Genomic DNA, 26359 nt, shown 5'->3' with positions numbered 1-26359 from the left:
GAGAAGTATCCACCTGTTCATGTGTATCGTATTGTTTCCAGTTTTGCAATTCTGCACATTTCACATGTGCGTCTTCTATTTCCAAGAACCCAGAAAACACATTAAATACACCCCAAAAAGGCATCTGGTCGAAGACAAATTGAAATAAAAAAGGACATCAGCACACATATCAAGCAAAGGAAATGGAAATATTAATCAACAGTAAAAATCCAGTTGAGCCCTTTCATCCTGAAATCAGATAACTGCTATCTGTGAATTAATTTCATGTGATTGAGTTTCTAATTCTGGGCACCCAGTCTCTCATGCCATGAAGCAACTGACACACATGCATTTAGATGAGAAGAATGACCTTGACAACCATCTGCCTTTTAGGCCTCCTGGTAGCAGTGGAGGATATTATAAGAGGTTGCAGTATGCATATGTGATCCAAGTATGAGCAGTTTCACAGGGAGAGTGAACCCTAAAAAAAACGCTGACCTCCATTAATGTTAATCATTCAAATCACTGAGATGACCTCACATCAGTTCGTCCTTCTAGTATTCATACCAATGACATCTCAGTTATCGGTAATTTAAGTCCGCATTGCCGGCTCACGCTGCAGACACATTTCTTGTGACCGAAATAAAAACCACAGAGCCTCTGAATGGTGAGGTGCTCCACTTTATGTGTCCATTTTTAGAACAGAAGTGTGTGTAAAGAATGATGGTTTTAGATTTTCAATGTCTAAAAGAATGTTCATGAAGGCCAAGCTTCAAGAGCTTCAACTGAGATGTGAACCGTCGAAGGCTTTCCCAGCCAGGGCAGCTTTAAAACAAGAGTCATTGTTATGGTCAAGACTAGTGAAGAAACTCAGAAAAGTGTTGTAAGATGTTGAAATCGATCAGTAAACCATTTTTATCAGACTCAGTCTGCAAATATAAAATCCAAAATGTTGCTAACTACAATAAATTCTTTAATAATCACAGATCTTTGTCAAAAGAAATATATACAAAAATGACTGTGTCAGCAAAAAAACATGTTAAAAAAAAAAAGACCATCTTAACCAAGAAAAGGTTACATAAATATATGTTTGAATGTGTTTCTACACAGACTTTTAAAGACAAACACACAAATAAATAGTGTGAACTATAAACAGTATACAAACCTGAGGCTACAGTGGAGTAGTGCTGGTGTGTGTTTATATATATATATATATCTTTTTATATACAGTACCTCCTCTACATTATAATCTGGAAGTGTAACAGATGCTACAGAAGCCAGCTTATAAAATATTGTGACACAAGTTACAAAACAGACTAAATAAACACTTCTGCTTCAAGGTATAAAGCAATCAACATCAAATGAATGTACTCGTGGAATGTTTCAGATATAGAGCTCACAGGGGATCGTTGTTTCCTTTTGCGTTCCCAGAAGTGAGATCTGGAAGAGAAATAAAACAATTATGAAGTAACATGACAATATAACATGCCATATCTATTAAAAATATTCAACATTAGAATTGTTTGTGATGTAAGAGTAGTTTTGTAGTAATCAAAATTAGTCTTGGTCTTGAGGTCACTTTTTGAAGGTCTCGGCCTCATCCCGGAATCAAAAGCATTTTTGCTGTCTTGTCTCAGTCTCTTACTGGGTGGACTCATTACTTTGATTAGGAGGAAAACGCCCCTACCTAAACAACGACCAACTTCAAGTCATTTGTAGTTTGATTTTTATCCCCCGGTTACGGCGGCAACCTTCACCGGTCTTACGGTCTAAGTGAGTGACACGCCCGCTGCAACACAAGTTGATGATTTTTCTGTGACGGTCTTGGTCTTGGTCTTGTCTTTGTCTTTGAGCACTCTGGTCTCGGTAATGTCTTGGTCTGTGGTACGTGTGGTCTTGACTACAACACTATGTAAGAGTTAATAGTGATATCTGATGATGCCTCAGCATAAATAACCTCCAAGTTATCTATTAAATGATCATATCATATTAAATATAATTCACTAAAAACATTCTTGTATTACTAACTGTGTGAGATATGCATATGATCTAACAAACAATAAATGTATTCTCTGTTGTCCAGCTTGCATATTAAAAAAATACATAATTCAAGTCACCTCTCAGCTGCTATTGTGTGTGCTGCCATTGCTTTGTCCACTAGATGGCAGCTTAGCACCAGAGGACTGAGCAGGGGAAAGATGGGCGATGGAGTTCTTTGATGTAGGAGAGCCGGAGCTGCACTGTGACCACTCTGAAGGGAGCAAGGCTTCTTCTTCATCATCACACAAAGGAAACAAGCGGGGCTCCCATGGTGTCTGAGGCTGCTGGAGGACAGAGGGTGTATAATTTATTTGAGCATATGTAAAATGTATATTTGTCAATGTAACATATTTTACAGTTTGATATGTACCACATGCAGGGATGGTGGAAGTCAGTTCTAGTTGTGAAACTGAGAGAAGTCGTTCAAAATGATGACATGATTTTTGCTGTACAATCACAGGCGTGCCCAATGACCAGTTTATAATTAACAGAGCAGTGAGGCTGATGAGCGGATGCAGAGACATACAGTATATGAGTACACAATGCATGTTGGAGCTGTTTGGACAGCATCAGTCTGTTTACAGAGACTGTAGTCCTGTTCACAATCTTCTCAGGTAAATTGAGTTACAGTACATTAGAACAGATGATCAATGGTAAGCATCTTCTGACTACTCAAAGTACACAGCATGTCACACCTACCCATTCACAAACTGATGGCAGAGGTTGCTATGTAGTGAGACCATCAGGAGTAACTAATCCCATTCATACACATGCATACGAAGCAGTGGGAGCAATTCAGGGTTAAGTGTCTTGCCCAAGGACACATCGGACATGTTGCTGCAGGAGCTGGGTATCGAATCCCCAACCTTCCGGTTGAGACGACCGACTCTACCAACTGAGCCACAGTCGCCTTGTAGTTTTTGTTTCCTGGCTGTCCAACTGTGCACAATGGCACACTCCCTCACTCTTGCTCCTCCATATACACATCTCTCTCTCAGATGTTATTCAAAGAATAATCAACCGGAGTTCAAAGGTCAAGGGCCACAACTAGTTTTGCTGCTCTGTCTGAGAGGATGATCACACCTCTTGGATTGTGATTAACTGCTGCGAGTTGTATCACTCTGCTGAAAGCATCAGAAACAAATTACTGACTACTATAGTAAACGCACAGGGAAAAAACAATCACACATATCTGTGTACTAAATCTAAATATCCCATAAAAAGGGGTATACATAAGTTAAAAGTTTCTGGAAGCTCATGGTTTTAATAGTGCCTGAATTTAGGGGGTGCTGCAGCACCCTACTCCCCCCCAGTTCCTGTATCTATGATCATGTGTATTAAATAAATCAATGAATCAGTTACCGGTATTTTATTTGCTTTCAGTTGTGTCTTTTTTAGTTGAAATGCCAGATAAAGAATTCACAAAACCTTGTAAATTATGAGATCATGTCCAAAATATGAATAATCTATCTTCCAAAAGTGTGCTTTTTATTACACTTTTTCTTTTAAAGACAGTATCATAGGTGGTCAAAGCACTAAAGCCTGTTGAAAAAAAATCAAATGTTTTGCATTTTAATCACGGCCTGCCATATGCAAACATTGAAGAATAGGGGATATTTGTGGTGTGGGAGAAGGTTGATTAGGACAGTCTGGCTGAGTGGCAACTCATTCCTACTCCAATCAATGCCAAGTGTCACAGAGCACTGCAATCAGAGCATCATCAGCTGGAGCAGAGTGGAGACGAGGATCTGTGTAGGCTCTCTAGCATCCATTTGGGCTTAATAACTCACCCAGTACCCAGAGTATTGATTGATTAGTCTGCAGCCCATTTTTTGCTTCTTTGTTCACTCTCTCCTTCTTCTGAAGCACAAATAACAGCCATGTTTCTGACTGAATGTTACAGAAAAATAACGTTCAGCAGCAGTAAAGGTTTAAACGAAAAAGGACCATCTCCCTGATTAAGTGACTGTAAGGAAAGATGATACATAATATTTCCCCTCCAGTTGGCTTGTCTACTCATTGGAAGAATTCCTGCAGTGGGATATGTTCACTTTGTTGGCATTTTCAGAATTGTTGCTTAATTTGAAAACATGATTCACTTGTGACATGTGGAAACATCATCTCATAACAGCCAATCAAAAAACTGCTGTGAACCACCCAGGGTGAGTTCCTTTCTTTTGCACCTGGAACATCATACGCTCATTATCAGAGTATGTTTGAAGGATTTATTCAGGTTTCAGCTGTGATGCTTTTTTAATCTTACCAGCCTCTCCTCTAGGCTTTGCTGTTCGTCTGTATCCAGCTGAGCACAACACAACTCCACCGAGCTCTCCTCTCCTGATGTGCACATCCCGCCCCCACTGCTTGACAACCTGCTGCCAGATCTGAAGCGAGAAAACAAGCAAAGCCCGCATGAAACTTCACTGAGGAATTACGAAACATTCCACTCTCACACGGGCTTAACTTAAACGTTGTAATGGAGAAAAATAAATCTCCATGCTGCACTGTGCAATTGTCGAATACATCTTTCTTATAAGCTTCTTTTAAAAGCAGTAAATGTGACAATAAACTGCACATAAAACCTCCTTTAACAGGTAAATCACACTGAATTCTGATGTGTGTTTCCACCTGTTAGGACGCCTGCAGCATTTCCTCTTCCCCCAGGATGACCAGCGCATTTTCTCTCTCTGCTCCAAGCCCAAATGTCTCTTGACAAAGACTTCATCAGTGAGATCTTCAGCCTGAAACCAAACACATAGACACACACACACAGAGGAATAAAAATGTACTTTCTATTTAACAAAAAAGAGCTCATGTCCAAAGATATAGGACACTACATACATCAACTTCTTCAATTTCCCCGTCCTTTTCTTCCTCCCGGTTTGGAAGAGACGAGGGGTCAACCACGCGCCAACTGTAAAGAAAGACAGATTAATGAGCAACTGAAACTAAATGCAAGAACTGTTTAAAAAGGAGTGATCAGCACATAATTCAAAGCTTTTTTACATGACGTCACAGGCGTATGGAACTGCCCACAAAGCGGGCAAGAAAGGCTCCCTACCGCTGTACACTACGGAGAAGTTATTGCAATCAGTTGCCACTTATGTTTTTAACAATTTTATTTTTCAGTTTTTCAAATGAAATGCAGGTGTTGTTGAATGTGATGTACTAGTCGACGAGCAGACAAGCTCGGGTTTTGCTTCTACAGAATTTAATCTGTGAAGAAAACCCAGAGAGGAGGAGATTGTGAATTAATGCTGTTAGACGCTTCAGTGTCCCTGTGAGGGAACAAAAAATAAACTGACTTTTCCTCATCCTGACATAAAATATAGTTTTAACTTGATCTAAATATTCCTGCCTTTTAACATCACTGCCCCAGAACACTGACTGGCAGTGACAGCTGACAGTGATTGAAACAGTGTCCAGTGTTCTGTGTAAAAGTCGCAAGTGCCCATAACTCACAGTCTCACTTTCACTTCGGTTGTCAGGAGATGTAAAACATTTAGAGGTGGAAAAATAAAACGCCTCTGCTGTGGTTCTACAGTGTGTTCAATGGTGGCCGCTACCTTCCTTAGCTCTTTTTGTCCTCCCGCCCTCAACGCTGATCACGTGACTGAAAGCTATGAATAATACGCTTTTGGGAAGCCCAGCATAACAATAATAATCAACACCTCCAGAGGCCGTCTGCTTCCCTTACCTCGGTGTGAGGATGTCTTTGTACTGCAGCTTTTCCACTTTAGACAGTGACATGGGGATGACAATGTTGTTGATGTTGTACACACTCTCTCCCTGGCGTTTGCGAATACAGCCCTAAAAGGAAACACAGCCAAGTAAGAAGTAAGAGCACACACCGACGAGTCACACATTCTCATAAGTCATTCTACATTAAGAGAATGCTTTGACTGAAAAATGTCCTGCAGACTCACATGCTTTTTTTTTTTTTTTTTTTTTTTTACATTTTACCCATAAGCTTGTCAAGTTTCATTTGTATACTAGGGTACACTAGTAGACATGTGTGTGTGTGTGTGTGTGTGTGTGTGTGTGTGTGTGTGTGTGTGTGTGTGTGTGTATGTGTGTGTGTTACCTGTGAGATCTGCTTGTGTGAAACCTGTGAGTAGCTCTCCTCCTGAATGTCGTCTGAGCTGTCCTCGGGGTCACAGAGCTGGTACAGGACATCCTCCTCATCTGGGTATCAACACACATATGAGACTAACTTTGAGCTGTAACAGATCATTTATAGCAGACAAAGCTATTTATAAAAGATAGGGTTGTTGATAAGACAATAACTAAGTTAGCAGGAGCAATATCTGTACTCTTTTTTTTGACAACATGATGAGAAGAAGCAGATGTTCTCTAGTCCTCTGTGCTCTCAAACAGACAGTTAGCTGTAAAATACTTCAATCAATCAATCAATCAATCATTATTTGTACAGCGCCAAATCATAACAAGTGTTTTCTCGAGACGCTTTACAAAAGAGCATATGGGATAATATGCAGGAAGTATTGCCCAAATGTTACAGAAGTTTGGTTTTGGAACAACTTCAGGTAAGTGATGAAGCATTATTCTACTGTGCAGTGACACAGTGACAGGTGTTCTCCTGTTGTTTTGCCCAAAAAAAGGAAAAGTCCTCTTTGACGAAACAACTTGGATTTACTTTACATTGGGTTACTGCATTCTAATTTTACTTTTTCCATGTTATCAAGGAGCAGCAACTACCGGATGAAAGCAAAGCTACAAAGTGGTTCCCATATTTTTCCTCTTCTTCATTGCATGTATGTAGATCGAGAGTCTTCACTTCTCTCCTTAAAATAATCTTGAATATTTACTGTGAACATACAGTTGCATTAACGCACCTTCTATCAGCCTCTGGATACGTCTTCTCTTTCTCTTCCTCTGATTGGTTCTCCTGTGTTGATCAACATTAGAGCCTGCCCTCCTGATTGGTGACAGACCCATAACTCTGCTTTTGTGATGCCTTGTGTGCTGCTTGTTTCTGCGACCTACACACACACACACACACACACACACACACACACACACACACACACACACACACACACACACACACACACACACACACACACACACACACACACACACACACACACACACACACACACACACACACACACACACACACACACACACACACACACACACACACACACACACACACACACACTGAGTTAATACCCCACAAGAATTCTCTTTCATTTCTACACACCTTTTCTTTCCTCAGGGATTTAATGCTTTGCTTAACAACAAAAGCTAATCCTGATCCATTAGCCTTTTGATTTTGGCAGGTTTGTGCCTCTCAGCGTTCTGTTCCTTGCTTGGGTGACACTAACTGCTTTATAACACTAATAATAGTGCAGATCACCTGTCAGCTCAGTGAAATAATGTTTATTCTTTTTTTTTTTTGATTACCTAGGGCACAAAATGCAACTGTTCCTAACACACTTTGATGATCTTATTAAGGTGTCTTTTACACACTTCTCTTTTTCTTCCTTGCAGCATGTTCACACAAAAACGCTCCTGCAAGGGCTACAACGGTGTGAGATAAACACACATAATCACACACTTAGCTACAGGTAAAGAACTCTAACCCTAACCCAGAACTCTTTCGTTACAATGTCGTCCCTCTATTCTTACACTGAAGAAATATTTACTATAGTTAGCTTCTTATTATTGTATTGTGTCTTTTTTTAAATTGCGATTCATCGCTAAATTTCAATAGTCACCTTTTTAATCGCATGTTAAAAATTACATTCTTTTCAATAAAAAAATAAAGATTGTTAGGCTTTTATTTTGAATTGAGCTTGAAGTACTTTATTTGCTGTTTGACTTCAAACCTGCTTTTAATTTGAAATAAAGCAAGGACTTTCTGGTAGATCGAAGGTTAGGACATCAACTTAACTTAACTCTTTACGGATCAAAAACTAAACAAAAACAGCTAAAAGGAACGTTAAAAAAGTTAAATGATTGATATCATGAGGTGGATACGACTTTATTGCATCAGCTGAACTGTTTTTTAAGTGAAATGAGACATTTGAAGGAGCAGAGGTGTTGTTCTTTAACATCACTGTGACTACAGGGAGATACTGTTCTGACCAGAGAAGTAATTGGTTTTAAGGCTCCCTCACACGGCCGTTTTGGATGCCCCTCTGTTTACCAGGCAAACGATGAAAAACCAACAGGTGTTGCAACAGTCGAAATGGTTCAGATATAACAGATTCTCCATGAGCAGAAAGATGGTAAAACTAGAATAAATATTGGAGATGCTCCTTTAATGCTGACTCAATTATTGTTATCATTCTTAAATTCAAATATCCGGTTTTCTTTGACTGTTGTGCAGTTTTAATCAGTTCCAGTCACAACCAGCTTTAACAAGAGGTATGCTGCCATGTGCTCGGCTATTATTTAAGGTGATGTTTGTTTTGACAGGATGTCTTCCTCTTCTGCTCCTGACAGAGGGAGAATAAGATCATTCAAGCTGACAGGAACTCGACAGAGGGCTGGGTGATTGACACCTCCATCAATTTCCAATCGGCTCCCTTTTGACTCTCCTTTTCTCTCCTATGCTGAGTCTACTTCATCACTTCTTCTCTGTTATTTCACATCACCTCTGGCTATTCAACCTCCCCTGGGTAATCAAGGGAATTCCACACTATTACCAATCATTCATATGAGAGGACAATCAATCTAAAGTACAGAAGAGGGAATTCTCGTTCAATAGCCTAGCACAAGACTAATATAGAAAGACAGACATTGATTTTGTTTAATGCAAACACTCAGTACCAGCATTAGAATGGAGAAAAAAAAGCAAATAATTTACTTGAATTTCTTTGAAATGTCTGAACAACAACATCAGGATTGCAGGTGCAGCGTTCTTAAATAACATCTCTGCCTTCCTGTCACCTTACGCATCAGTTAACTTGGATGTCAGATCAGCAGGTAACACGGTTGCTCTGGTGCTGCAACACCTACACATATAGGATCAATAAGGTGCTACATATCACAGCAAATGAGCTATACTGTAGCAACAAAAGAGTGTGTGACAAATCAGAGGACATGTAGAGCAAAAGAGAGCGCAGTAAGCAGTGCTCAGGAGGAGAGCAGTATGGGGGAATACAACAGCACACAGAGTGAGTAGTTAATAAGGATGAGGGGAGAGTCTTACTGTTGTGCAGTGGTGTTGAGCTGCGTCTTTTGCAGTGTGCTGGACTTGATGCTTGGATATTGATTACCAAAGGCATTAGGGACCATTCCTCTCTGGCCCGGGCTCCCTTTAAATGAAGGGAAAGAGGAGTATCTGGAAGCAGATGGGACAATTTTAAGGCAAAATGTCAGCAATCTGAGCCACTCGTGCTCTTCCACTGTGTGTCTTTCAAATCAAGTATCTCATGAGTCATTATTCTCAATATCATTCCCCCACATTTTTCATCTCCGCTTGTTTTGACTGTAATACAGTCTCAAACAATCCACTTTGATTAGACAGTGGTTGCCATGATCCAGGCTATTTTTAAAGGTGACGTTTAATTGACAGACTGTCTTCTTCTTCTGCTGCTGACAAAAGGAGAATGAGATCATTCAAGCTGACAGGAAATCATCAGGGTGCTGACTGACGTTTTCATCAATTTCCAATCAGCCTCCTCTGTGTTCCCCCAGTTTCTCTCTCTCTCTCTTTAGTTCTTCCACATCACTTCCTGTCTCTTTTCTTTCAGCTCACTGCTGTCATCTGAAACATATGTTTTGTCAACCTGGATTCTTAAATCAACCATCACAGGTTGTTGTGGATTATAAACCCACTTTGTTTTAGAGGCGAATGTTCATCCAAACAGATTAATACTGTATGTAGACTGACACATACTGGCTTTGGTGAAACAGCAAATGATATTATTTCTATCTGCTGCTCTGCTGGACGCCTCACACACAGACTCTGTGGGATATCTTGTATGATAGGAACTGATTGAAGCAACTTACTGTAGTGCAAAACAACACATCTCAACATGGCTGCTGTATTTTAACAAACAATAGCAGCAGCTTAATCACATCTGTTTTAATTGATCTCGTGGTTTTTGTCACTGATTCTGAGTGTTTGTTGTGTTTTTGCTTGTTTTACTGTGCTCGTAATCTCGACGGCATTTGAAATGAGGGAAACCTCAGTGTCCTTTCGAGAATAAATAAAGGTTTGAAAGTGAAATGAAATGAAATCTACACTTCAGAACAGTACATTTCAGATTCAACTACTTTTGTCACTTTTGTTCAATTTCCCCTTCCTGACAATCATGAGGTGTTCCTGATTGGAGGCTGCTCGGAACTGATTATCTTCCCAGTTTACCTTGTAGTGTGAGTCGTATAAGATAAGATAAGATAAGATAAGATAAGATAAGATATACTTTATTCATCCCAGCAGGGAAATTTAGGTGTTCCAGCAGCCAGCATACATACAAACACACAACACAACACATACATACAAACACACAACACAACACATATATACAAACACACAACACAACACATATATACATACAAACACACAACACAACACATATATACATACAAACACACAACACATATATACATACAAACACACAACACATATATATATATATATATATACAAACACACAACACATATATACATACAAACACACAACACATATATACATACATATCCCACCCATACAAAAAAACATGAGCCCACAATACAGTTTGATATATGATATATGCAACTCAGGCTAAAGTTTAAAAGTTTAAATGTCTTCTGTCCTTACTTAAAGGGGAGTCGTTATAAAGTGCAATTGCAGTAGTAGTACATCCAATCTTAACATCCCCGATGTGCTCGGAGATCGACGGGGACACCCCAGTTTATTTTAAACATATATAGAACATAGATATTTAGGATTTAAAATCTTGACGATTACATCATGAAAGGGTCTACAATGTCTGCCAGCGACAGGGGGGGTAGTAATAAGTGGACAGCAGTGCCAGACAACTGTATGCATCTGACACAATCCAGCTCTTGCTGTAGAATACACGACCCCTGTTGTCTGAGTCACCCCATCCATTTCTTCACCAAAACACGTTTTTTTAAAACCTTTTTCTTTTCCCCCTCTCTGCACAGAGCAATAATCACAAATTTAGCTCTTGTTTACATGAGGTTATGTAAGGTGGTGCGTTTCTTCACCTGGCACGATAATCTGAGTTAAACCCTGCATTATGTGATGTGCCATGATTTCCATATCTTGTTCTGTTTGCATGCTTGAGATTCTTGAGAAGAATATCTGTTGAAATTCTTCTCATGTGTGTGATGCTACGCATTTTAAAAATCAGGTAGGATTTTAAAACTCCTGTAGTGTGAGCCAGGCTTAACAGTGTGTGTTGCACTTCTGGGCACAGTGGTTCTACCAAGAAAAATGATAAAGATGAAGAGCAACTCTGATCTATTTTGCACTGTACAGCTTTTATTTCTTACAGCCATATTACGGTCAGTCGTGATGTTAATGTTTGCTCCTACCAAATGAAGAAGAGAGCACAGGATTAGGTGTGGAGTTGGGGATCCTGGAGGTCTGGGCCCTACTGGAGCTGCAGTCAGGGTCAGAGCACAGAACTACAGGGTCACAGGAGGAACAGCATGAACAGGTAGATGATGAGAGAGGAGAGGAGAGGGTAGACGTGGATGTCCCCGAGTCCTTTGAAAAGAAAGAAAGAAAGAAAACCAAAGCAAAGATTATTTTCAACATGACGGAGAACAGAGTTTTACTTTAACTAGAGCATTAACTCGGCTTTCTCTTTGTGTGAGGAGTATGAGTCATGTGGCTTTAAGAAAGCTGCTCTCAACTTAAGCACACTGATTAAGGTAATTAAGCTGTTATAGGGGCTTTCTTCATCATCAGGCAATATCACAATGCTGGGGCTCGGTGCTGCTTCTTAAAGCTACAGAGTCACTCAGGGCTCTATACTAGAGGAACAGATTTCTGCACGATGTTAAAAACTCTATAAATGTTCTCGCTAAAAACATCCAATGGCATGCCAAAGAAACATGTACATACTAGGTGAAACTTTTGTCTTGTTTAGATGTGTGTCTATTAAACAATATTGGAAAATGAGGCTTATACATTTTGTTTGCAAAAGATAGAACATTGATTTCTATTCAAATTTGAATCAATTGAAATTGACGAGAGTGAGGGTCTCTCTCTCTCTCTCTACAGTCAAATCAATTATATTAAAGCTACATTCATGGTTTGGTTTTGCCACACGGGAATATAATATGAATACAACATTGACATACAATCAATGTACAAAAGCTTCACAGCTAGCAAGTTAGCAGTAAGTTAATGATGTAGACATCGGGCAGACACAAAGCAACACAAAAGATCTTCAGAATAAGGCTTCAAATAGCCCCCTGACAAAATAGTTCATTCTCCTTTACATCTTGTTTTAGTCTTCAAAAACTGCTGTGACAAATGAGAGGCTCTTTAGCAGCTGAACGCCCTAAACTGTTAACCACCTTGTTGCTAGGCTCGACTATCTGCAGCTTGACGCAGGTTTTATTTTTGGCTGCAAAAAGCCTCCCTGTTGCATCTGGAAGCTATGCGAAGGAAAGCCAAACCACTTGACAAACACAATTATAGCTAACCTCTTGTCTGTACTACTTTCTAGAATCTGTCCCCCTGGCTTTAGAAGGGACAAAGCTTTAGAAATCATCACATGCATTTGTTTGTTTGAAGCAGATCCAAGAGAGATATTATTGTTTGATTAAAAGCAGGTGTCGAGCTTTCAGCATTAATTCCACTTCATTTCCAGGGACTATTTTAATGAAAGGGCATTCCAACTCTGAAGCCTGGCCGAGAGCAACTGCTTTGATGCTGACATTAGTTTGTGGATAACTTTAATCATGTAGATAAATTAACTTTTATTCCTTTTTCTTTTTTTTACAAATTCTACACAGGGGAACACTTTAATCACTTTTACATTATTATAACATCAAAACACAAGCTGTGAATGGGATAATGCTAAATGTTAAATGTTAAATAGGCATAGTGTTGGTGCCATCTACTGTCACCTTCTCAGAATATTAAGGGGAAGAATGCTAATGGGGCCGCTGCATTTTGGTATGCATCTATTATCTGCACCCTCTCAGAGTGTGCAAGTGTGCAAGGACATACTGTAGGCAGCACTGATGAATAGACACTGATGGTTCCCAATCAAGAAAATGGATTTGTTTCAGAAGCACAGAGCTGGATCAAGATAAGAATAAGAATGACTGACTGGACCAATTCCAAAGGGGAAAACAGCAAACAATCCTCATAATATAAACACAGCATGTACAAGGAAAGACACATCTTAAAAAGCTAGGTTTGTCAATGCACGTGTGACCCACCTGTGAACGTCTGAGGCTGCAGGTTTTGAAAGGGAACAGTCTGGGCTTGTGGTAAGTGACCAGAGGTCGGGTCCGGGCACACACACATGACATATCTGCTTTGAAGAGCCTCCTGGTCCCTAGTCTCCTTCTCTTCCCGTTCATGAACACATCTCCTTTCTGACCGCTGCAGGGACGGGGGACATGTGGGGGTCATGGAAATGTTAGCGATACCATTCATGCTAGGATCAAACGTGTCACAAAAGCAAGTTTTTTCAAGGTGGTGCTGGTCTTTGATCTGGTTGAGGAATAACAACCAGGCACAAATAATACAGTAGATATAAATCATTGTTGCGTGCATAAACAAGCAGGATATCTTTTTTTTTTTCAAATCAGGTGGCTTTTATCTTCACAGCCAGACTGAGAGTTAAAAAGGCAGCAGGAAGGAAAGACATGAAGGGATGATTCAAGTCAAGCCAGATGGTGGGGAGAGACCAGGTTACGCTACCAGCCCCCACATAAGTCTGTGAATATGACTGAGCTCAATATTGTACAGCTGAATGCTGACTTAGTGTTTTGTTTTTGAATATCACAATGTGATTTGGAAACAAATGATCATTTTCTCTGATGTTTCAAACTCTTGCAGTGCCAGGCTCGTATTGTTACAGTAATAGCGGTGCGTGTAAGTGTGTGTTTGTGCATTCTCTACCTTGTGAGGCTCCCCTTCACTCTCCAGCTGTTTGGTTGTTTTGATAGTGGGGAAAAGCTGAGAGGAGGCATCAGACTGTTGACAATCTGGCTGAGCTGAGCACTCTGAAATGAACACACATCATACATACTTTATGGTGCATTCCACAGGAGGGTGGACAAAAATAAAATCCATTCTATCAAGAAGTAGTGAGTGAGTAAGGGCTCTATTCAAAGACAGATCTACTTAACGACGTATCCCTTGATACTGCAGCATATATAAGTTAAGTTTCTGCTGTTAATGCTGCCAGAACAACCTTGAAGTGTCATGTTCTGCTTTTAACCAGCACAAATATAAATCCTTTTTTGGCTACATATCCATTTTTTTTTTTGGAGTACAGAGAACAGAAGCTGGATATACAGGAACATAAATATAACAGTCTTTTTAAAGCCCAGCCCGAGGTGGTTTAACGTTCTCAGAGCATTTTCCATTTCCCTGCCTCTAAAAAAACTCACCTTCTGCAAGATATCTCAAAAGCACATCTAAGGTTGTGTTAAGCTGCATTAGCGAGTGCAGAACAATTTTGTACTCATTTTAGCATGAGAGACAAATACTTACTTAAGAAAATGTTTCAGTTAGGGAAGGACTCCAATATAACTGAAATGAATACTGTCATGTAAATCTCTGTTTCAACACAGATTCCTCTCAGTACATTTTCTAAGACAGTCTTTCTTGTTGTACAGGAACCTCAGCATCATCTCACATTCTTCAGATTGAAGTATGAATGATACTTTTGGAGTTAATACAATATCGACATGAAGGGGCAAGTCCAGATGGGTGGCCAGGGAGTGGAATGGGCCCCCCTAGAAATCTGATTGGCCACCCCATATATCACTGCAAAAAACATACAGTGATTGGCTATTTGTCCTGTCAGAAGCGTGACTTGTGTAAAAACCTTTAACATAAGCAACTATTAGGTTGTTTTTTTTAAGAAAGGCTGCTAGTATTTCTCTTTACATATCAATGTCTATTTGATAAGTCAGGTGCATGTGAAAGTAGTGCACTCTGTCTTATTTGCAATGAACCAACTGGCAACGTGTTGGGACCAATACATTGCCAGTTAATGTATTTTTGCAAGTTAGACCATGCAGGAGTTTGCATGCAAATTTTCAAGTACTTTAAATTTTGACTTTAACATTAATCTTCTTTTCGTGTCATTAAAACAACAAGCTAATGTATCCAGTATCTTGTGTTAGAAAGGGTAGATAATTGATATTTTTTTATTTGTGTTTATGTGCACATCACACTTCAGGCCACCCCTGCATAAGTCAGTGCCCAAAGTTTGCCCAAAAAGTCTGGACACGCCCCTGTCTACATGGCTACATGAAGCAGCATGGATCTATGTATTCAATCTGCAGTCTCTACTACATGTAACACAAAGAAAAAACTGCATGCATACCATAATAATTAAGATTAATCCTCTCAACTGTACTGGGATATGATATTGCAAATATGCATCCCCCTGTGCCTTTTTAACACACCAAACTGACCAAACTGAAAAGGATTTTTCCCTGACAGAGTGTAATGACTTGTAGATAACTATTCCCCTCATCTCCATGCTCATCTCACACTCCTTGTATGATAGATTTGAAGGTATACTTGCTGGTTCCCCGCTCCTACCTGTCTCTCGATGTTGTGCAGAAGGCGTGTGGGGCTGCAGGGTTCAGCGTCAGCATCCGAGGCCGTGCAGGATAACCCTGCCATTTCTCTCAGCAGGCTGTGCTGAATCTGTCTGTCAGTCATTGGTTGGGCATCTGCAAGCACCACACCGCCCTGAGACACACACACACAGAAACACACAAATAAGAGAAGTTAACCTTAGGTGGTTAGCAAGAATCACAATTTTTTAAATGTCGATTTATTTTTAAAAAAGGTTTATTTGGGTGATTTTTATGCTATTGTTTAAAGATAGGACAGCGGATAGAGTCTGAAATCGGGGAGAGAGAGAGAGAGAGAGAGAGAGAGAGTGTGTGGAATGACATGCAGGAAAGGAGCCACAGGCCGGATTTGAACCTGGAGGACAATATCCTCTGCACATGGTGCGTGCGTTATAACGACTAGGCTACAGGCAACCCATTTTTATTTTTTTTCAAATCATGCAAATGAAATCAGACATTTCAAGGAATTGTCATTTCAATAATCATTTCTTAAAGGCAGAGTGGCACAATATTTGGGATTTCAGTTCTATACTCTGCCATGCATTCTACCTACATTTTATATTTGATACAATTATTACCACAATGCTATCATTTGAAAATGAAAACTATGCCCATTTAGATAAGTTGATCCATTTATATACACAGCATATCACATGTTAATTGCAGTTTTGTATAGTGCTAGTGGTCAAGGAGAGGTGGAAGCATATCTAAATATAGCTTTAAAATGTGATAACTACATCTGCTCACCTCTCTACAGGATACAATCAGATACTTTGAACACACTATATTGTACATTTTTATCAAATTTAAGGAAACTGTATGATAAATGAAATAAAGTTTTATTTTTTATAATGCAAGAAATTAAACATCCATGTTGCATCCAGTTTCACTGCACTACTCTTTGAGGTGTCGGTGCAAAGAACTGCTTGCCCATAACAATAAGAAGTAGCATTATTTCTGATAGTATCACATGAAGAAGATCAATACAGTGTTTCTGAGCATCAATAGAGAACCACAAAACATCAAACTACTAAAGAGTATCAAGGTTTTTTTTTACACTCTCGTGTCATTGTCTGCCTTTAAGCCCTAAATAAACTGCTCACTGTGGATGTAACTGGCACATTGGGCTTCCTGCACTTTTATTGAGGTGTTGTTTGCAGAGGACTTTGGTCTTACCTTTGTAGAGCGGATGTGTTTGTGGAGCCCCACCAGTTGTTCTATCCTCCCCTCCAACTCTGCCAGTCGCAGTTGCAACCAGCTCCATCTGCCACCCAGCTCGGCTCTCTCCTCCAGCCACTGCCTCTCGCTGCTGCCGCTGCCGCCGCTGCCGCTGCTGCTGCTGCTGCTGCTGCAGGAAGGAGGGGCAGGGTGAGCACAGTTAGACCCATGTAGCAGCTTCATTTTATACAATTTTGGCAAACGTTTTAGATCCTGAGAAGAATGTCGTAGAAAAACAATTTGGAATTAAAATTTCCAAATATGGAATTCAGTCATGAAATGTGCTGGGCCAAAAATCGAGCACGGTATAAGTGCACGAGGACTCCAGCATGTGATGACGGAACATTTCTGTGCAAGAAAAATGTTTACAAAAGAGTTGAGAAGGGCAGGGAAAAAGAGACACTGAATGTCTTTCAGATACAAAAAGAAAGACCAATTTAACCAATTTAACACGTTTGTACGACTAACACACTGTGAACACATGACCTATTTTACAGCGCCATGTAGGGTGTAAATTGTTTAGCATCCTAACAGAGTGAGGAGTTGGGGGGGGGTTGCTAAATCACAAAAGCTTATCTAGGCCACAGACTAAAACACAGTTGATTTGTGTGTTGTGTATCTATAGCATGTTTCCATAGCACTAGCCTGAGAGGTAGGCATTTATGTTGTGTGTGTGCATGTGTGTTTTTGGTGCGAGCGTGTGTGTGTGTGTGTGTGTGTGTGTAGTTGGTTGGACTCAGCAGGGTTATAGTTGCTATGGCAGTGCTCTTGGACCTTGGCTAGGACAGAGGGGGACTCCTCCACTTTAAACTCTCTGATGCTGGACACAGAAGAAATCGAGCGACTCAGCGGAGTGTTTGACCCCAACACCCCCTTGGGTTTTACTCTACAATGTGGTTATTTGAATATCAACAGATCACTTGCCTCATGACAGTAACATCTAGTTTGTGGTCAAAGGGAGGAGAACTTGTCGAATATAAAAACAAGGCCCGTGATTGGATAATGGCTGAGATCCACTCAGCCTTGAGCTAATATGTGTTTGTGGAGGAGTAGGCTCTCTCTTTCCTCCAGAGACAATGACCAGACCTGGGCGCTCTCTCCAACTGTATAATGAGAACATTCCTGGAATATCTGCCAAGCAGTGGGGAAGTCAGGAGCACCGCACAGAAGAGGAAGTGTTGCTTTGAACCTGTTAAAAGTTCAAGTTCACTATCAACATACATATTCTTCCATGAAGACATTAACAGGATACTTTGTGGGTTTCCATTTAATCTTTGCTGAATGAAAGGCCAGCCCCAGCAAGTCCTTCTGGGTTTGGGAATTTCTCCACTGGAGTAGTGTTTCTTGGCTCTCGCAGCTGCACTGGAGCTTTTGGGTGTGTCCTGAGCATAACATTCAGTTCATTTAACATTACTAACATACTGAGAACCCAAAAAAATGAGTAACAGCTGGACGTGCGAGGGACTGCAGAAAAAGAGCCGAGTGGACGCGTGGTTTTTTTTTCAAATTAAAAGTTAAACTATGGCTCCGTTTAAAGGTTTAAAGGCCAACTGTTTCCACATTTTCTTGAGGAGGGCAACGACTTGTTCCTCCTCCAGCAAGGAGACATCCTCTTCAAGGAGGAACCTGCCATAAAAAAACTCTGCAGGAGACAAAGCGCAGAGCATTGTTCAGCTGACTTGAACAAAAGGCAGGCTGACACTTTCAACATGACTGAAGCCGGCCAAACACAAGGACACACTACACACCTATAAAACACCCTCTCTTATTCCAGCTCTCAGTGCTAATAAAAAAAATGTTGCAAAGAGGGTTCCTGTTCATTGCACTGATACACAACAAAAAAAAGGGGACAAACAGGAGAGTCAAAGAATTACATCCACTGAAGAAAGAAACGGGGCGGCACTCAAAGCAGACATGAGTTAACTTCAGAACTCTGACGTCAGCACATTGCTGAGAAGGAAGATCATTAACCTGGTAACATGAGGTTGCTCAAACATGTCGAGGAGAAAACACATTGAAAAGAAAAGCACAACAAAAGCTTTGGCTCGGCGTAAACCTCTCTCAAAGGAATCTCGTTACAAAAATGAGATAATTCGTTTCAGTTGAAGCAGTTTTTTCTTTCAAGTTATAAAACAAGCCCCTCATGGACACAGCACCTCTTTCTCCTGAATCTTTAGGAAAATATAGACTTCAACCGTCTGAGTGAGAGAGTGTTGTTCTCAGACCAAAAGGCAAATTACATTCTGAGAAAATATTTCTGACATTTGTTAAGACATGGTGACTGGAAATCTCCCTCTCAGCAAAAGTCAATCCTTACATCCTTGACTCCTTTCCAGGAAGTTATGGTGGGGCAAGCCAGCCTAAGAGGGATATCAAGGTCTCCAGATCTACTTCAGCTCAGGACTGACACTGGAAATCTTTTCTCTCTTTTTTTTGGTCTCACTCTCTCTCTCCCTGATGTTTCCTGAAAGTCTCCGCTGTCAGACGGAAAATTATCCTTAAAAAAAACGATAATCTTTCCATGAGTTCAGTGCTTAACATGACCCGGGTGACCTGGATTTGAAGAGTTGAAGTATGGTGGACTGGTTTTAAACATAATGACAGAATGTTGGGTTTGTTATTTTGCCTTCTGCTGTTGTTGTAGTTCACTGTACGGCCCATTTGAACTCACTTGCTTACTTTTCAGATATGAACCTGATCAATACACAGATAACTAGTAAAAATAGATGTGTAAAGCTTTCTGATGTTAATAATCGAATGCAATACTTGATGTTTATGCAAACTGATACTTGGCCTTGTAGGCATCCCAGAAAAGCCAAATGTTTATTTATTCACACCTTTTTTTTTTTTTTTTCGCTGAGGGGAAACACAACTCCCTTTGAGACACGGCACAAGTATGGCAGCGCAAGCCATCCACACCACAAATGCTACAAAATGATTTTCCCTAGAAAGAAAGGAGGAGCACGATGGCACAGAATGGCTGGCATGTCTGTGTTTATTTCCTAGCCTGAGGGTAAGGGGAACTGGCGAGTCTGCTGAATGTGTTATGACTGCAGCATGGAAAGGGAATGTTTGTGTGTGTGTGTGTGTGTGTGTGTGTGTGTGTGTGTGTGTGTGTGTGTGTGTGTGTGTGGGTGTTTGCCGTGCACATGGGAAAAAATGTCATCACACTCTCCACAGCTGGCTGGGGAGGACAACACTTGTAGGTATGCGAACCACACAGTAAACTTTGCTAAGGGCCAAGTAAATTAAGTGTTTAACACAGAGGACTTTATACACGGAGAGGGCGGACTCTCCAACACTTCACACTGTCATCCTGAAATAAGTCATGGATTTCTTGTGTCATCTTTAACATGCATTCTTCTCCACAACGTCTGGCTAATTTAACAGGCTAAGTATCTCCAGTTATTACTGTATCTGTTGTGTTAGCTCCCTGTAACTGTTTTTGCAGTTTCGTATCGTGAAAGGTTCCCTAAAGAGGAAGAGTCAACCTCTGTTTACTCCTCACAGGACTCCTCAGTGAGTCACAGCTGGGATCTGGCTAGCAAAATCCAATAACAACACAACAAATCTTTTGGCAGTGAGACTTTAGAAGTCAATAAAGTATCTATTGTTTTCTTCAACACTTAAGCTCTGTTTTGAAAAGTGCTTTATAAATAAAGTACGTCAATATTTCAGACATTGATAAAGGGTCACATATTATGCAAAATACACTTACTTTGTCACTAATATGTGTCCCTAGTCTGTCTACAAACAACCTAATTATGAGAACAGTCCATCCTCCATCTTTTGCCTGCTCCACTCTTAAAAAAATATTTGTTCATCAAACAGCACAGGCAAGCCACCTCTGAAGAAACAAAGGCGACTGAATCTGGACATAAACAAATGAATTGATATAAATCCATATAGATTTCATGTTTAAAATTAAAACAACCATAATGAGTTTGGAATGTTGATTCCTCCCCCCCCTCCCCCCCACTCATTTATAAGCAGCTACTTGTGTGTTTGTGTAGATTTCCCTTTACATTAAAAAAACATGATCCACTCTTCTGCTGGATACTCACACAGGTAAAGTCCGGGTTCTGCTGTGTCTTTTACGCTCCTCTTGTTCCTCATCTGAGCTGCTGCTGGCCGTAGCCTCAGAGTCCAAAGCCTCCTGCAGGCCCCTCAGTACCTCCTGGCTGCAGCGGGTGAACTCTCGGAGCTCTTCAAACGAGCATAAGGGTGTGGAGGACTCTTGCCAAGAAAACTGGGGTTCAAAATCCACTTGTGGAGGTAGCAACCCAGGGTTCACGCTTTCCTGAGACACACCTCCAACTTGGCAGTACCTTGTCAGCCCTTCCAGCTGCTGGTCGCAGTGTAGTACGGCATGCTCCCCCAGCAAGGCTTGCAGCCTCGTCTGCAGCCTCTGCGCTCTGCTGCACAGCCCTGCCTGCCTGCAGACCTGCTCCTTTACAGCTTCATCCGGCACAACTCTGAATGCCGCCTGGTCGGAGCTAATCCTGATCCAGCAAGGTTGCTCTGACGATGGAGGAAGAAAGCCGATTCCCGCCTCTTTCTCCTCTGTCAATGAAGGCTGGGCTGTGAAGAAGGGAGAGTAGCCCTGGTGCTTTATTTCCCCATGTGAATATGAATGAGGAAGGGTAAGAGGGGAGTGATGCACATCACCGCCATCTGTCACTGCGTTGCATCCCTGCAGCAGGGAAGCCTCTTGGCTATTGTGCTCAGGAAGAGGGACTAAAAACATGTCTGGTACACCTGGGAACACAGAGGCCACCTGCTGAGAATCTCTTAGGGCTTTGTTGGAGGAGAGGAGGCTGAGGAGGTGAGCAGGGCTGGGGAAGAGCAAAGTCTCGGCCTGACTGGACGACACCTGCAGGCATGGGCTGAGTACGGGGTTGGCCGGGACATCCAGGGGGCTCATCGGGAGGCAGGAGTCCAGCGAGGGGATCATCGAAAGGTTCAGCCACATCTTCTGGAGGTCACTGTCTTCTGTGGAAATCAGCTGAGAGTCCAGATCAGCACTGCACACGGCTCGCCCATCTGTGTCCATTCTGACTGAGGCAGGAGGTGAGGACAGGTGGATCCCATGGCCGTCATTCAGGATTTTGGTCAGGGCTGGGGCCATACCACTTTCTGAACCAAGGATGCTCTGGGTAGAAAAGGCAGCAGACTTCAATACTTCATCCAGCTGACAGTAAAAACAATAATGCTGATAAAAAAAACACCAGTATGATGATACATGCGTTTCCACACAGAAACCCCAAAACCAGGACGACTGGACACTGCGACAAAACCAAAATGTCTTCAATAAGATTGATTCACCAGTATGAACAACATAATTTGGTGATGACAGACATTATAATAAAACTTTTCCATCATATTTTTATGTTTCACTGCTCAGTGTCACAGTAACGTTCACTAACGTCGAAAGAGCTGCTGCTTTAAGGTTACTTTAAAACTGAGGAGATACAGTAACAAAACAAAAACATGTGGTTTTCTTGTAACACTTTAACAGAGATGACATTAGAACAACTTTACTGTGTTTATCGTCTTATCTTAAAGGTCTTCATAAAGTCTGTTTACTCACCTGACCAGGAGGTTCACCGTTCACTGAAATTACCATCCTTCACGGCTGAAAATGTCCATAAACATTTCGTTTCCCCTTTGCCGATCCTTCCAACATTTGAAATATTGACTGCAGTCTCTTGTTATTCAGCGGTGAGTTTTATTTTTGACGAGGACATCAGTAAATCTGTTCTCCCTTTAACTGCCTCCTTCTCCTCTCCAACTGCCGAGAGGACGGAACATCTGAGGAGGAGGCGGGGCTTGACCAGACTCGTGGTGCCTTCAAGAACTCTACAGAAGCTCCGACTTCTGAGTATCAACCGTAAAGAAAGAAAAAAAAAACTGGGGTTTTTTAACAATATTTTGTTCACGTTTGTTGAAAATCGGGATGTAACGAGTCACTCAACTCAGGATACGATACGATTCACGATGCTGGGTTCACGATTCGATGCACCACCCTGCAAGACAGAGCGCTACCGCAGGACGTTCATCCCATCTGCCGTCAGACTGTTTAATCAGACTCACCAGACTCAATCATCACCACCTCATGACTCATTTCAATTAACTCTTACAATAACTTTTTCCACAAGTGGAAGTGTAGATACCGTGTAATTTTCTATTATTGTATTTTTTAAAATGTATTTAACTGATGTAAATATGTTTGATTTTTAACTTCTATTTTTATTTTTAATAATTATATTCCTGTTTCCTGTTTTCTTGAGCTGCTGTAATGCAAAAATTTCCCCCATGGGGGATCAATAAAGTTTATCTTCATCTTTATCTTTATCTTTATCTTTCTGTCACGATTTATTTTACAAAATGAGACTGTAGACAATCTATGACTGAAAAAGGTTCCTTCAGGGGCTTCAAACCCACTTGTCAGTGTGGTTTTTCGCAACAAGGGGAGGTGATTGGAGCCTCTTATTGTGGTGTCGGGTTAAATGCTGCATCATGTTGGTTGTGTTATTTGTGTAGTTCCGCCTTGGGGAAGCCAAAATGCTTCCACACCTCCGATTTGAAAGATGGCGGTGCGTCCTCAATTTCAAAATCGTGCTCTGCAGTTGCAGCCAACCGCCTCTGCTCTACAGCTGCTGATGCTCCGTGATGCTCACGATATTATTGCGATTAATTTTTCCGATATGAATCTTGACACCTTTGAATCGATTTATCACGATTTTACGATTAATCTTTACAACCCTAGTTGAAAATATCTCAACATTCGGGTATAACCATAAATGTAACAGGATGAAAAGTGTGGCTGTAAATAAGTCTTTTTAATAATTGTATTCAGACTGAATGACTGGTTTGGATGGCTTACCTATTTGCTCACCTTCATCTGACGAGAGTTGCGGAGGTAAAGTTAGCAAGCTAGTGGCACAAGATTGGCAGTGAAAAGAAGCTGGAAACAGTTAGCAAACAAGCTACGCTCTGCTTTTTAATTATTGTTTAAAACTTTAGTAAGAGGTGCAAGTGCACGTTTTCATTTGAGGGGCGGGACTTTCTTTGTATTCTTCAAAAATATACCTTTACCATTGTTTGTTTTGATTGTCTAAAGGAAATATTGAGAGGCGAGAGTGAGGATGACATGCAGCAAGGGCTGAATTCAAACCCAGTGCGCAACATAACCACTAGCACCATCCGGAGCCCCAACCAGTCATATTCTGACAAGATCTGTACGGAGCCCCTAAAATCCCCACAATTAACAAAAACATCTTGTACACGAGTTAATATCTTGTGAGAGTTAGATAATAACGTGTGCAAAAAGGATGATTATGCTGTGCACACAAATTATTATGGACCTTGTGCAAACATGACAATAATCTTGGGTGATCAAGTTAATAACTTGTGAAAGCACAAAAACTATTGTTTTCACTTTTGGGGACTTCAGGGGCTACTAAATTGTAATACTGTAAAAGTCCTGTAACGTAACAATACCTAGGAAACTAAAAAAAGAAGAGGGTTTAAGGTTAATGTTTATTACATGCATAAGACCAGTGCAGAAATTATTTTACCACAAAAAAATGAGGAGAAACATAAATGCTCTGCAACATTTAACAGTACAAATGATTATAGTAAGCCTGAACACAAAATGTCAAACTAGGTTTAACCAATCACCATAGAGTGATGAAAAGAAACACATATAGATATAATTTTATATATATATAAATGTCTATGTTTTTTTTATGGTTTGCCAAAGTTCAGCACCACTTCAATGCCATTGGCCAACAATTGAAAAGTCCTTTTTTTCTGGAAAAGATTTCTTCACCTTCATTTCGAAAACAGGACTGCATGAAAAAAAAATATCATATAGAATGCATTAAACTATATTTTACATACAGCAACAACCACACTTTGTCTAAATACACATTTTAGAAACAGAGAGAAATATTTGTGACAGAGGGTGTCGTACAAATGCTGCTAAGAAACATGGTTAGCAAACCATGGCTTCTGTTTGTTGTAAAAAAAAAAGTGTTTCACAGACTTTTTTGTTTCAACCAAGATACAAACACATCGAAGCAAATGTCTGCCCTTGAAACCATTAAATGAAGTTATTGTTTCAGTCCTCTACAATAATATGCCAAGCTCCAGGAGCAGTGTTTGTCTTTGAGAACAATAAAAAGAGTGTTTTTCAGTCCACCTCAGCAGTGTTGGTCTTGCGGTCTGAGCTTAATTTGCTTTGCAGCACTGAGCAGCTCTGAGCCACATTCCTTCCACTCTTCTTCTGAACAAACTCTGACCAGCTCCCAGGGTCAACGAGGAGCCCGTCACGTAAAAGTTGACGAGAGTGAAATGTGTGTATGGATTGAGTAACTCCTTGGAAACCGGCTCAGAAAAAGCCTTGTACACAGTCATCATAGAACAGAAGAAGTACAAGACTCCCTGCACGATGCCTGTTACAGTGACCCTCACCTGACTCCTAAAATTTGGAGAGGGGAGGCCGTTTCCTACCATCCGATGCATGTGTGTGCAGAGGTAGGCAATAGTAGAACCACTGGATATCATCATGACAGAGAAAGAAAGAAAGAAATGGCAATGCATAATGTGTTTTGCAATGTCATACACATTTGACTTAAATGTAGAAGGTATGTGTATATATACAGCCCCAGGAGGCATTGTAATATTGTAGCTCCAACTTATATAAATATGGTTGTTTAAATTCAGATAGTCAAAAAACATGACACCAACGTCAATAAGGCCCCAAATCCTCTCAACTAGCCAAATGCAGTAGATTACTGGTTTGATATTTTTCTTAATCCAGATGAAGAGGTCCGTCTGGGCTGGTACAATCTGAGTGCAGTAAAAGAAGTTAAGCCAAACAGAGGAGGACAAACTAGTGGACAGACTCCAGGCAAGCACAACATATGACGCAAGTAGAAAATACACATTTTCTTTTGACACATTAACCAAGAACAGTAGACAAACTGAAATCAGGTAAATCAAAGTGCAGAAGATGATCGAGCTCAGGAGTAGCTTCAGCGGCTGCTTGATCCTCATTCCATGATTAGGACGGACCATGCAAAAGGCATAAAATAAATTCACCATGATGCTGAAAAAAGCAAAAGGCCCGTTAAGGATGGCACAGGTTAGGAAGTCCATCGCAGTTTATGTCTCCGATGTCGACCTCAGCCAATTTGAAAAGCTGGTATGTTGACACTGTCCAAGGCTTCAGGTCAGTTCTGTGCTGTAATCATTTCCTGTGAAGTTTTCCGTCCTCGGTTTGAGAATCGGATAAGATTCAGCTGCACTTTGCTCGAAGTTCAGAATTAAAACATTTTTTCATCCA

The 26359-nt window shown here is 40.7% G+C and overlaps 2 protein-coding genes across 7 annotated transcripts; both read right to left on the bottom strand.

Moving 5' to 3' along the window:
- Positions 1-939: 939 nt before the first annotated feature.
- kansl1l (KAT8 regulatory NSL complex subunit 1-like) lies at positions 940-22866 on the bottom strand. Of its 6 annotated transcripts, none has more exons than XM_061054198.1 (16): positions 22598-22866; positions 21072-22159; positions 16966-17131; positions 15752-15904; positions 14093-14196; positions 13405-13570; positions 11539-11713; positions 9200-9331; positions 6873-7019; positions 6104-6204; positions 5717-5829; positions 4861-4933; positions 4648-4760; positions 4283-4403; positions 2097-2303; positions 940-1419 (listed from the first exon to the last, which is right to left on the bottom strand). In XM_061054198.1, the coding sequence occupies exons 1-15, from the start codon at positions 22631-22633 to the stop codon at positions 2100-2102; spliced, it is 2892 nt and encodes a 963-aa protein (XP_060910181.1). In that variant the 5' UTR covers positions 22634-22866; the 3' UTR covers positions 940-1419; positions 2097-2099. The 6 variants fall into 6 exon arrangements, with proteins under 6 accessions (XP_060910181.1, XP_060910182.1, XP_060910185.1 ...); XM_061054199.1 differs by having other exon boundaries at positions 16966-17128; positions 22598-22865; XM_061054202.1 differs by having other exon boundaries at positions 16966-17122; positions 22598-22863.
- Positions 22867-24565: 1699 nt separating this feature from the next.
- Positions 24566-26250, bottom strand: LOC132986545 (uncharacterized). The gene has a single exon (XM_061052997.1). It carries the CDS (start codon positions 26170-26172, stop codon positions 25243-25245), a length of 930 nt encoding a protein of 309 aa, XP_060908980.1. The 5' UTR covers positions 26173-26250; the 3' UTR covers positions 24566-25242.
- Between the last annotated feature and the right edge of the window lie 109 nt (positions 26251-26359).

The sequence above is a fragment of the Labrus mixtus genome, chromosome 13 (assembly GCF_963584025.1).
Source record: "Labrus mixtus chromosome 13, fLabMix1.1, whole genome shotgun sequence".
NCBI lineage: Eukaryota > Metazoa > Chordata > Actinopteri > Labriformes > Labridae > Labrus > Labrus mixtus.
Note: the sequence above shows the minus strand (reverse complement) of the source record. Positions and strands in the feature narration are given on the sequence as shown.

Bases quoted from the DNA above. Each gene is read 5' to 3' on its own strand.
- kansl1l (XM_061054198.1), bottom strand. From the start codon at position 22,633: ATGGTAATTTCAGTGAACGGTGAACCTCCTGGTCAG. The intron at 17,132-21,071 runs GTGAGTATCCAG...CTGCAGCAGCAG, and splicing joins AGAACCCGGACTTTACCTGT to CAGCAGCAGCAGCGGCAGCG. The intron at 13,571-14,092 runs GTAGAGAATGCA...CCGTCCCTGCAG, and splicing joins GTGAAGGGGAGCCTCACAAG to CGGTCAGAAAGGAGATGTGT.
- LOC132986545 (XM_061052997.1), bottom strand. From the start codon at position 26,172: ATGGACTTCCTAACCTGTGCCATCCTTAACGGGCCTTTTGCTTTTTTC.